This window comes from Schistocerca nitens, chromosome 3 (genome assembly GCF_023898315.1).
Source record: "Schistocerca nitens isolate TAMUIC-IGC-003100 chromosome 3, iqSchNite1.1, whole genome shotgun sequence".
NCBI classification, from domain to species: Eukaryota; Metazoa; Arthropoda; class Insecta; order Orthoptera; family Acrididae; genus Schistocerca; species Schistocerca nitens.
Window position 1 is genome coordinate 479,196,372 of NC_064616.1, and position 13,667 is coordinate 479,210,038.

The window sequence follows — 13,667 nt, forward strand, 5'->3', positions numbered from 1 at the left end:
AACAATTTACCTTGGTCCAAAAAGGAGTCCAATATTCAAGAACATTTTCAATATGTCGCCAGAAACTGCTAAAAACTTGGTTTCAGATGGGGCACAGTTTAAACACAATTTGAAAGACTTTTTGGTAGGCAATTCCTCAAATCTATATATGAATATCTTAACATGGACTGTTAGATCAGGTTAGGTAAATATATCTATTAGATTTCAGTTTTGACAGCATTGGTCACAACAATCAAGATCAGTTATTTTTTGTACAGTACATTTATTACAAGTGCATAACTATGTTTCAATATGACAGTTTGTTAATTCTGTAAACAATATCAGTTCAAACTTACTGTAATGTATTCACATATCTTGTGAATCTTCTGAGAAATGATCAGGGAAGTGAGTATTATATTCAAATCTTTTATATTTTTTATGTTACACTTTCTGACATTTCCACACTGCAAGAAGCATCTAATTTTTGAGTCTATGGAAAAAAACTGAATCTAATCCCTAATCTAATCTTATGTAATATGGAGGCATATAGACAGACGTTGCTCCCTTGCTCTATTTGTGAGTGAAACAGGAAAGGAAATTACTAGCAGTAGTACAAGGTATCCTCTGCCATGCACCGTATGGCAGCTCGCAAAGTATGTATGAAGACAAAGTCAGTTATTTGGCGCACAGTGGCATTCTCTTTGTGAGCAGTAAGACTGACTATGTCACCATGATGTAATTTCTTGGGGACTTTCTTCTCAGATGCTGAGATGTTAGACATGAAAGCTCAAATGGTTGTAAGAATGTGGCACACAGTTTGACAGATTTCTTCAGCTGTTTCAGATAGAAGTCACCTTATGCCTTGTTTCACTCTACTGGTGATATCACATTTTGGCAGTATTCTGGTTGATACAGCAAAGACCATAACTTTGGTGAGAACTGAAGAAATGCTGTGTCTAATTCTATCTCAGTCAGATTCACAGCCCTACCTGGAAGTGGCTCCAAACAAGAATGGAATCAAGCCCAGCTTCCAACCACCTGCAAAAATAAGAATTTGTCTTGTATAGTGTGAAAGACATTCTTGAGATATAGTGATCTAGGTCAAAACAAAGAGCATCAGAGCATAGCACAAAAGACACACTAAAAATAAACAAACAAATTGGGCTCAATATAATCACTGTACCTCCCTGTGACAAAAATGAGTAGATTTTGTTACACATAAATGTAAGTAAAGTTACTGAACTCCATTACTGACTAGATCAAATTAATTGCAGCATTCTCTGTGTGAATGAACACTGGATTAAAACTACATAAATAAACCTATTTGTGATATTTGGTTACTTTCTGGCAACCAGTTACTGTAGACCAAATATTGCCAATCTATATCAATAAGAATATGAATTTGGAATATGCAACTATCAATCTCACCAAACTCTCTGTAGAAGGTGTTTTTGAAGCATATGCTGTGGCAGTACACACTCAAAAACTTATTATTGAATCTGTTTACTGAATGCCGGCTTCTGATGAAAGAACATTCACAGAAAACCTCTCTGCTTTAATTTTAAAGACTGCTAAATATCAGCATTAAAATATTTTAATCACAGGAGATGTTAACCTAGATACAAGGGTAAAGAGAAAAAAAAATTGATTTGTTTACTATATATGTTATGATCAATGAATTTGGAAACAAGGCTTGACAATTTAATTAGCAATGCATGCAGAAATCAAGTGGAATGTGACTCCAAATTAGGAATATCTGACCATGACAGCATATGGCTAAACACTGGAAAATGGCCTATTGATACTTCCAAGATGTTAACTACATACAGAGTCCTCAATGAAAAGAATACTGAAATAATGAGAAAAGAATTGAGACCAATAGAGTGGTCCAGTTCATTAACAGTGACAAAGATATTAATGAATGATTCTTCCCATTCACTTCTATCATAAAAATGCACTAGGCAGTAACTTCCTCCTTGTTACTGAAAGATGCAACATTACCAACAGACACAAACCACTTGATGACTACGTTTTTTTTTACCTATCGAGTTACTTGTAAAACCCACATTGTGTACATGATCAGTGGTGGATGAATGAATAGCTCAGTGACTGAAATGTGAAAGAAACCCAAGTGACAAGCACCTTGATTGAAATGGGTACTGGGATGCATATTGTATAGAGAAACAGTACAGTTTGATGTCACTATTGTTCAAAAACAATGAATTTACAAATAAATAACAATAGACTGTGTTAGTGTAAGTGACCAATGTTGCCTCAACTGTATCAAAAGCAGCATTTGTTGTATGAACTGGCTCAAGGGTCTAATTCGGAGTACATACACTATGTGATCAAAAGAATTGGACACCTGGCTGAAAATGTCTTACAAGTTCATGGCAGGTATCGATGATCGTCGAAAGGCCTGGCACGAAGTCGGCATTCCAAAACTTCCCAAAGGTGTTCTATAGGATTTAGGTCAGGACTCTGAGCAGGCCAGTCCATTACAGGGATGTTATTGTCATGACTGTCATGTAACCACTCTGCCACAGGCTGTGCATTATGAACAGGTGCTTGACCATGTTGAAAGATGCAATCACCATCCCCGAATTGCTCTTCAACAGTGGGAAGCAAGAAGATACATAAAACCTCAATTTATGCTTGTGCTGTGATAATGCCACGCAAAACAACAAGGGGTGCAAGCTCCCTCCATGAATAACACGACCACGCCATAACATCACCGCCTCAGAGTTTTACTGTTGACACTACACACGCTGGCAGGTGATGTTCACCGAACATTTGCCGTACCCACACGCTGCCATCGGATTGCCACATTGTGTACCGTGATTCGTCACTCCACACAAAGTTTTTCCACTGTTCAATTGTCCAATGTTTACGCTCCTTACACCAAGTGAGGCATCGTTTGTCATTTACCAGCATGATGCGTGGCTTGTGAGCAGCAGCTCGACCATAAAATCCAAGTTTTCTCACCTCCCACCTAACTGTCATAGTACTTGCAGTGGGTCCCGATACACTTTGGAATTCCTGTGTGATGGTCTGGATAGGTGTCTGCCTATTACACATTATGACCCTCTTCAACTGTCAGCGGTCTCTATCAGTCAACAGATGAGGTCGGCCTGTATGCTTTTGTGCTGTAAGTGTCCCCTCATGTTTCCACTTCACTATCACATCAGAAACAATAGACCTAGGGATGTTTAGGAGTGTGGAAATCTCGCGTAAAGACATATGACACAAGTGATACCCAATCATCTGACCACGTTCGAAGTCCGCGAGTTACGCAGAGCGCCCCATTCTGCTCTCTCACGATGTCATGACTACTGAGGTCACTGATATGAAGTACCTGGCGGTAGGTGACAGCACAATGCACATAATACGAAAAACATATGTTTTTGGTGGTTTCCAGATACTTTTGATCACATAGTGTAGTTATAGATTACATGGAGTGGATAAAAATGATGTAGATTCATTGGGGACAACAAGGCTCATATTTAGTGTTGAGGCTAAGACCTGTTCTGAGCATGTGGAGGTGCTGCGACAAATGAGGCAATTTTGGTATGGACAATGTGAGTCTACCATAGGGCTCAGTAATCACCACATTGGATATTTTGGAGGAAGCAGGTACAGCTGGGTCATATACTGACAAAAACCATAAGCATATCATCAGTGATTCTGCATTACAAAGTAAAGTGAGCCGTCTGCAAGGCAGTGACTGGCAAGTTGTGGAAACACTACTGTTACAGTTTAAGGATTTATTTAATGCACAAGGTTCATTATCCATGACTCATATTACCCATTGCATAGTGACAGGGAGTAATGCTCCAGTTTATAAGAGGCCATATCATATACTGAAGTGTTTACAACCGCTCGTGGAAGAATTTATTGACCAACAGCTGGCAGGAGATGATATAGAAACCAGTGATGGTCCATAGCCCCAAAGAAACTGGTGGATGGCACCAAGAAATATCGCTTTTATTCTGGCTATAGGTATTTTAACACATGAACTTCCGCTACCTCCTATCCAATACTGAATTTTACAGACACACTTGACAATTTAGGCAAGTACTTCTCTACAATAGATTTGTGTAGTGGGTACCACCAGATGAAAGTAGCACTGGTAGATAGACCTACAACAGCGTGTCTTCAGTTCAGAAGGAGCATTTTCAATTTCACCGGATAACATTCAGGCTTAAAATGTGCCAGCTACATTTCAAAGAGTACTAGATGGAGTTTTGAAATGATTGAAACCTAGGTAGTGCATGGTGTATCTCGATGATATTACAGTTTGTTTGGAAGATATAGGTGAACATGTGAAATGATAAAAGGAAGTATTTGATTGACTAAGACCAATGCATCTTACACTAATTATTGACAAATATAACCTTGCCAGACACAATCAAAGTTAGTGAGGAGAGTGTATAAACTGATTCCAATTTAGTATAAACAGTTTCTGAATTTGCAACTCCATAAACAACCAAACAGTTACAATCTTTTCTGGGGCTTTGAAATGAAAGTATTACTGAAAATTTATTAAAGACTTTACACCCACTACTGGTGTTTCCCAATTTTGATAAGGAATTTATCCTTTCCTATGGTGCAGGCAATACAGCTATCAGTTATGTTCTGAGTCAGGATATTGATGGAATACAGTATCCTGTGGCATACGCTTCTCGGCAGTTGGACAGACTGGAACACAATTACTCTGCTACATAGAAGGAAATGTTAGTGGTGATTAGAGGATAATGTACTTTAGATGTTACCTATACAGGCAGAAATTTAGGGTAATAACTGATCATGCTTCGTTTAAATGGCTATTAGGCTCAAAGGATCCCTCCAGCAAATTAATCTAGTGGGCCCTAAAGTTGAGTGAGTTTGACTATATAGTTGTTCACAAATCTTGTAGAAGAGGAACAAATGCAGAAACTGCAAGGTAGCAATATTGCAAATACTTGGGAAAAGTGTGACCAGCAGAGAGAACAGGCAGCTGACATGAACTGTCAGGAATTTAGGTCGCAGGCACAGTTCACAACACATGTAGCCTTACTTTGCAGATCTAGAAAATGTGGACTGTTCATAGTTGTTCCTTTGTCACTAAGGAATGAAGTGTTACAACAGGCACATGACAGCATTTTGTCAGCTCAGGGTGCTGAAAAGTGACTGATAGAACAGTAGACAAAAAGTTTTGGTGTGTACAATGAAACATGATGTGCACCAATATGTGAGGAACTGCATACCATGTGCACAGCGGGAAGATCTCAGCCATAAAAAGATTCCTCTTCAAATGTGATCAGAGATGTCCAAACCTTTTCAAATAATAGGTTTTGATAATTTAGGTCTGTTGAACAGGACTCCAGCTGGTAATAAATACATATTAACAATCACTGAGTTGCCATGGAATTGGTGAATAATTGTATTCTTGAATTTGGTGTGCTGGGAACCTTAATAACTGATTAATAACCGCTTATCTGATTTGGTGAAAAACCTTTGTCATGTACTTTGTGTTCACAAGTTACGGACAAGCCCATTCAGTTTGCAAGCAGATGGATCTATGGAATGAATTCACTGGACAATATTGAAGATGGTGAGTTACTGTGCCAACAGCCAACACCACTGGAACACATACCTTAGTTATGCCATCAGTGCATACAATTCTATACTAGTAATGCTCTCTTGTTCTACAAGGTGGTCTATGGATGAAAAATGCCTTTGCATTTAATGTACTGAAACCAAAGTTAAGATCTGATGTTGGGTCAGAGAAGAAATATGCAGAAAGAATACACAAGGTATAGAAAACAGTTTGATGAATCAATACAAAAGTACTGGTAAGGCAAGAATGTGTGGGACAGTGAGCGAGTCAGTTTCCATATTGGTTACCAACCCATATATGTCAAAAGGGCAAACCACGAAATTTTTAACGAAATATAAAGGCTATAAAGATGACCTCCCCAGTCAGTGCAAAGATCCAATTACCTACCAAAACTTCTATTGTACATATTAGCAGAGTAAAGCGATTTGATGGTGTGATATATGCCTTACCACAAATTCTGGAAACAGTACCACAACAAAGCAACAAACCAAGGAATGTTATAGGGACTGGTCTGTGAATACCAGGGGAGACCTTGAAAAAATTGTCAGTTTTCTAAACAGTGTAACTCAAAGTATAAGATTTGTAAGCCCATATAATGCTTACCAACTTTTAAGACATCTTTTGGGAACATTTTTGTGTATGAACAACAGCTTTAGCTCTCACACTTATTTTTAATTGTATTTTTTTGTTGCAAGTGAAATAAATCATGCTAATTATTTATGTACATCATAGTTATTCAAAATACAAACAAAGTGGAAGGTCTATTTTTTTTCCTGTAAGTTATTTAAAGCAGACTCTTGAAAAGATGCTGCTGTCATAAACTGTGCTGGCCGCAGTGGCCGAGTGATTCTAGGCGCTTCAGTCTGGAACCGCGCGACCGCTACGGTCACAGGTTCGAATCCTGCCTCGGGTATGGATGTGTGTGATGTCCTTAGGTTAGTTAGGTTTAAGTAATTCTACGTTCTAGGGGACTGATGATCTCAGATGTTAAGTCCCATAGTGCTCAGGACCATTTGAACCATTCATAAATTGTGGTACAAAAAATTTTAAGTAAGATTATCAAAAATTATAGAAATGAATTCAGGGTTTTTCTTCAAAGAAGCATTTTATTTTCAAAGTTAAGTCACAAGACTAGTATACTTTTTAGTTAAGAATGTTTTAAGACAGTATACAAAATTTCAGCTCTCTATCTTCAATAGTTTTTACCCAAAATGTACCAGAACATGAAATAATTTAACTTTCGGGAAATTCGAGTTAAAAATTCCCCCAATCCATCTGTGGCATGAATCAGCTAACAATTGTTTATTAGTATTAGTTGAAAACAATCTTGGTTGCAGTTTTAGTTTATTTATTTATCAATTGTGCGTTGCACCTTATTTCGGCATCTTCAGGCTGATCTGCATACAAAAAAGAGAACAAATACATCTATTTAAGGATCGCGATCACGTTGCGCATTCTTGGATAACCTAAAAGCATGTATAAACAGATGAAATACCAAAAGAGCAAATACCTTAATTTGGTATTTCTTAGGACGATCCTTTAGACAGTGTTGCTAAAGGGCATCGTCGAGTACATCAGGCCAACATCGCCTTTGTTAACCTCAGTAAATACTAGAAATATAAAATAATAAAAATGGATAAGAGAATTGACCAATGATCGAACATTCAGAATGCAATCATATTGCCGAAGCCTTATGATATGATGGACGTGAGTGACTCCAAGACCTACATAATGCGTACATGTTCACAGGAGCAAATAATAGAATAAGATGGGGCTTAAGTAGTTAGCATAACGCACCACAGCATCGTATGCTAGTACTGATGCCTAATATAGAATCACCTCATTAGATGGCACTGTCACGCAGCTGCCGGTAAGAATGAGAGATTGTAAACTAGATATACGTTGCCACTAAAAACGCGATCATGATTGCGATCCTTAAATAGATGTATTTGTTCTCTGTCTTCTATGTAGATCAGGCTGAAAATGCCTAAATAAGGTGAAACATGTAGTTGATAAATAAGAAAACTAAAACTGCAACCACGACTGTTTTCAACTAATACTAAAATTTAAGTTAAAGTTAAAACTTGCTTCTTCTATTAAACTTGCATGGCACTAATACATCTCAGGTGCACGTTCATCTTGTTTCCTGTGTTGCTCTTCCTCCCTTCTCTTTCTCACTCTTCTTCTTATTTTTGCTTCTTTTGTGGCTTCCAACACTGATTTTTCTGAAACTTCCCGGCAGATTAAAACTGTGTGCCGGGCCGAGACTCGAACTCGGGACCTTTGCCTTTCACGGGCAAGTGCTCTACCAACTGAGCTACCCAAGCACGACTCATGCCCCGTCCTCACAGCTTTACTTCTGCCAGTACCTCGTCTCCTACCTTCCAAACTTTACAGAGGCTCTCCTGTGTACCTTGCAGAACTAGCACTCCTGAAAGAAAGAATATTGCGGAGACATGGCTTAGCCTTAGCCTGAGGGATGTTTCCAGAATGAGATTTTCACTCTGCAGCGGAGTGTGCGCTGATATGAAACTTCCTGGCAGATTAAAACTGTGTGCCGGACCGAGACTCGAACTCGGGACCTTTGCCTTTCGCGGGCAATTGCTCTACCAACTGAGCTACCCACGCACGACTCACGCCCCGTCCTCACAGCTTTACTTGGGTAGCTCAGTTGGTAGAGCACTTGCCCGTGAAAGGCAAAGGCTCCGAGTTTGAGTCACGGCCCGGCACACAGTTTTAATCTGCCAGGAAGTTTCATATCAGCGCACACTCCGTTGCAGAGTGAAAATCTCATTTTGGACTGATTTTTCTGCTTCAAAGAGTGTCAATGGCCATTAGAGCTCTATACATATTTAGTCCACTAGGCACTCCCATCAGTTCCATAACATTAAGCCTTGACACTGCACCATAATTGAAACATAAAAGAGCATCAAGCACACCTATTTTCAAAGCATTTAGTCGTACTATAACAGTTTATGGTACTGTTCCCATATACAATTGTTGAAACTTTCATTTGGATTTTGAGTCCTACCATGTAAACATTTCTCTAATAATCTTGTGTCACTAAGATCCTTATGTATAGGTTTTATAACTTCCATTGTAGCAAATAGCAAAGAGTGTTTATGGTTGTTGGTCTCAGCTTGAGTAACAGCCCTCTGGTAGCCACACCATGAATCACTGCCAGGTGGGCAGAGTACATCAAATGGGTTGTCCAAACTGCATTTTTCATTCCCTCAAGGTCATTTTTATTTTGTCTTATCGCTTGTCCATAATAATAGTGCAACCTGCCTATTTCTTCGTCTGTAAGCCGACCATGTCCACTAATGCACTTACCATCAGCTAATTTCTTTCCCTTCAAGTTCCTCTTCATGTTCTTCAATCTTGTACCTAACCTTTTCTGAACATGTTCAGCAAATTCCATTTTTTCAATTTTTGTGTCCGCATAAGTTTTGTATTCACATGCTTTTTGGTACCCTTCTGAGTCTACATCTCCTAGGTATGATGTATACATCACATCATATTTCCCCACTGACCTGTGAAATATCTTCACAACATGTTCTGATTCCATCCCTCTACTATAACCTCTAAAATTAATCAAAAATTCATGATTTTCAGTTCCACTAGTACAGCCATGACAGTACTTTGTAATACATTCCACATCAATGACTTTACCATTGTCTGAGGAGGTAGCTGTCACTACACCATTTAGGGAACTATAGCCTCTTCGTTGCAAGGATGCATCTACGACTGCAGACATACATTTATTGCTGTCATTCCTGTCTAAACTTCCCTGAATAGCGTTTTTCATACTATCATTTGCTACTTCTTCTAAAGTCTGTAGAATAATTTCATTGTACCTGTCAAACCTTGTAGGGGGAGGTAAACCTTGTAGGGGGAGGTAAGTCCATAAGTGCACAGAAAATTTGTGCACTTCGGTACCCTTTGCCTATACACCTCACAGCATAAGCACGTTTAATATTTGTGTTATGCACTCTCTGTTTAGTTATGCCACAAATACAACCACATTCACTTAAATCACAAAAATTACAAACAATTCTTAATTTTGTTGCACAACCTCTTCTAGCATGTGTCTCCTCAACTACCTTCACACCACTGTTGCCACATTCCTTACACTACAAAGCTTTATTTATTGGTTCAGCTAAAGCATAGAGTTCAACAATAACACAACCTGAATCAATAGTTAGTGTCTATATTATTAGCAGTAATACTGTCAAGCCCATTGTCCAAATATTTCAGTTTTAGCTTCGAAGCACTTGCAGTAATTGAAGCTGATTCAAGCTTTGCATCACATTGTATTTCAGTATTATCAGAGTTAATCCATTTGGTGAACCGATTTCCATAAAATTTGCATTGTTTAAACTGATCTTCTTAATTCTTTCCATTGCTTTCACGTGAAATAAGAAACTCGCACACACAATTACTTCACTACAAACAAAATATTCACACCAAAACAACACTAAACAATGACTAAACTATCTGTATAAACAAAAGCTAAGCAACTGTAAAGCTTTTGCAGTTTAACCAACTTAAGGGACTAAAAAGTCATAAAAATGAAATAAATGTGAGCAAAACTTTATTTTTAACAGGGCTGACTGTGTGCCATAGAGACGTCGTGGTGCGTGCAGCCACTTTCGAATTCCTCTAGTTTTGGTACTTTCTGTAGTCCATTTTCCTGAGGTAAACTTTTCCTCAGTCAGTAAATTACAAAGAATTTTTTAAGAGAAAAATGAAAAAAATTGATGTTTTGACAGTTATTCATGTGCAAGTCTCCTTAAGAAGAATGTGCTACCAAATATTCTTGCCATGCACAGGGAACTGCAAAAAAATTAGATCGAGGTACTAGTTTACAATGTACTTTTCCACTTTTTTTTAGATATTATATTGGTAGAGTATGTTAGAGTTTAATCAGATATTAACATAAGTCATTCATAATAATAATAATAATAATTATTATTATTATTATTATTATTATTATTATTATTATTATTATTATTATTATTATCAGGTGGGCATACTTTTGAAGAAGGTAGGGGAATTGACATGCATTCCTTTCCCCTACGTGGCATAACAGTAAGGACACACCAAAGAATAACTATATTTATGGTGAAGTGGGAAGCAGGAAGTGCAATCCTGAACCAACCACTGAACTCTGGAGTGTTGTTTTCTGAACACAGCCAGATGTATTACTGACTAGTCATCACTGAGGCTACATTTTGAAGTATGGAAAGTTAGAAGTGAGATTTGCAGGCTACAAGAGATATTCATGGAATTACACGAGGGGGCACAGAAAGAAGCCATTGTATCGGCGATTAAAGACTAATACCAGGAGCTGCAACCTTCATATGACATGTTAAGGGAAGATAATGTAAGTGTTGGATGTAGTGCCGCAAGCAGCTATAAGTAGAAAGAGGGGATGGATCAACACAGGTGAGACATTATTTGGGACAGCAAATGAAGTAGATGTGCAAGAATTTAATACAGCGATAAGCAGGTGCAAGGTACCATAGAATGTGCACAAACCACAGTAGAGTGGTAATTCATTCAACTAATGAACCTGGAACATAATTTACTGAGCAGTATTAGAGTGATACAGGAGGTAGCTAAAGAACTCAGGGAATGTGTGCGCAATCCAAGGCAATGAATGAGTACCTTAGGTGAGAAGACGACCATTGCTATAATGTTAGGGGTGCTGGCCAACAGTGTTACTGATGCAAGACTTCAAGTTACACAAGTGCAAGAAGCCATACATCATGCAGCATGTGAGCAATTAATTTTGGCATTGATGCCGCCGCAAAAAATTTTGGAAGGGTTATATAAACCACGGAGAGATTTTCTGCCAGATCTTCAGAATGTAATCAAGGTGACACAAAGGAATTTAGCACTATTTTATAAATAAAGGATCTGCAGGAATGTACAACAGGGTGTAGTACTATTTGTACAAATGGATACACATTCTGTGAGGTACAACTGTTCAGTGGCGAACATGATACCATGCAGTGTCACAGAGAAGTGTTGAAACCTGAATCACATTTTCAGAAAAATCCACATGATTTACTCAGTCTGTTCACCAGAAACTATAATAATCAACTGTTTTGAGGATGGAAAACCTAGTGGCAGGGAAAGAATGAAACTATGGAACAGTGGCATCTTGATCAATGGCACGATTTGTGATATAGCAAGTGAAACTATCATTTGCCTGCAGCCATTACTGGTATGATCATGATTAAGTTGTTAACACTAGTGCTGAAAAAGGACAATTTATTATGGAACAAATGTTCAGGCATATTCAAAATTTTTGAGAACAGTATCACAGAAATGTCATTACTGTAAGTGTTTGAACTACTAGCATAACCACATTTCTCATAGCAACTTGTAAGCTCTACCTATGCTCAAGGTGTAAAGCTGTCAGTACGTCAGACCTACCATTGCATCAGATACCTGTGGAATGGCTCGACACCATATGTAAACAATAAAAACTAGATTTACTTGCTGTAATACTTATCATCATATTTTAATAATTTGAGATCAGAACTACACTCATGCTCATAAATTAAGGATAATTGCAGAATGTGGTGCCACACAACGTGGCACTACACAAAACTGGCGACAATAGCATAGGCACATAGGGAACACACATGACACAGGTCTGTAAGTCCACGGTATTGGTGATAAGATCACCATGCACACATACACAGGACGCACAATCGGTTGGCATACTCTGGATCAGGTGGTTGAGCAGCTGCTGGGGTATAGCCTCACAGTCTTGCACCAGTGCCTGTCGAAGCTCCTGAAGTGTCCTAGGGGTTTAAAGACGCGCAGCGATTCGTCGACCGAGAGCATCCCAGATGTGCTCAGCGTTGTTTCACCATGTATCAACATTATCCTTAATTAATGAGCATGAGTGTAGATTTTAAGGAACAAAGTGGTAATGAGCAGTAAAACCCACTCTTGTGAATTGTTAAACAATAATTGCTAAATATAATACTTTGTAAATATAACCTACGTATACGGAGTTGTTCTAGTGTGACACTAACTCAAAATTTAGGGAGAATTTCTTGAAGAAAGGAGGACTGTTGCCCGGCAACCCTGTCCTGGTGCACCGATAAATTGTTGAAACTATTGCTCAACACAGACAGTAAGAGACCCAAGTCCGACTCGGACAGTGTGCCACAATCAAAATCAAAAGCATGCAAAGAGTATCAGTACTGCAAAAGTTAGGTAACACTCATAACTCAGTGAGCAGAGCTACAGTAAGGAGAGCAAATGGTGCAGTATGACAGACCCACAACATTGTTCTGCAAACTCTACAACATGGAATAACAACAGGCAACATCCGAGCTCTGCTCCAAGTGTTCTAGTGGATGAGACACCATGGTGTCGACAGGACCACTGACACCTCTGGTTAAGTGAGGGCTATTGGCCACCTAACCTGCTATAATGACATGATGTCTGGCTTTAAATACCCCTGTTTTGGACATCTTGTCCTCAACGTCTGATCATTCCATCTGCTTCACTGATCCCGACGGAATAACCGTCTTACTTGTTACAGGTTAATTCTGCAGGCAAACTGTGATGTGCTGCTTGCCGTCTGTTTGAAGACTTCAACTATGAGACTGCAGTCTATTGGCTGTGGGTGAACTTAATCATTCCATGCCATCACTTCTGATGTGTCGCAACCGTGACTGATAGAAGATACAAACCAACTGGGCCTTCCCCTGGTAAAGGGCCAAACTGATTTACTGCAAGCCGCCATCATCTACTAGCTGGATGGGTGCCCGACTGCTGCCTCCCAGGCTGTAGACGTATCGCCTTCTTGGCTGTAGCCTGTATGTGCTGGGGGAGACCTGGATGCTGGAAGACACTGAGGATGCAGATTCAAGCATATGTCCCTCTTTGAGAGTGCTGAAGCCATCATGTCCACAGAGTTGCGTCCGCACGCCACCTCGCGTGGCATCACTACCACAACCCACACCCACGCAGTGTGTCAGACCCGCCGCAAAATTACATTGAGCCCTCAGGGTGCTGCATCTAGCATTCCTCGCCGACACTTGAGCAAGCAGCTTGGCCC

General features: G+C 39.2%; 1 protein-coding gene and 1 non-coding gene across 3 annotated transcripts in view; both read right to left on the reverse strand.

Annotated features, from left to right (window-relative positions):
* The window catches only part of LOC126248408 (autophagy protein 5), a 156,567-nt gene that overhangs the window by 3,899 nt on the left and 139,001 nt on the right, over positions 1 to 13,667 (reverse strand). The window contains exon 6 of one of the 2 annotated variants that reach the window (XM_049949361.1): positions 969 to 1,017. In XM_049949361.1, the coding sequence (XP_049805318.1) occupies positions 969 to 1,017 (49 nt within the window). Of the gene's footprint in view, positions 1 to 451; positions 1,018 to 13,667 lie in introns of those variants that run through there. The other variant, XM_049949363.1, reaches the window with a different exon arrangement.
* Positions 7,832 to 7,906, reverse strand: Trnas-uga (transfer RNA serine (anticodon UGA)). The gene has a single exon. It is a non-coding gene; the product is annotated as a tRNA-Ser (tRNA).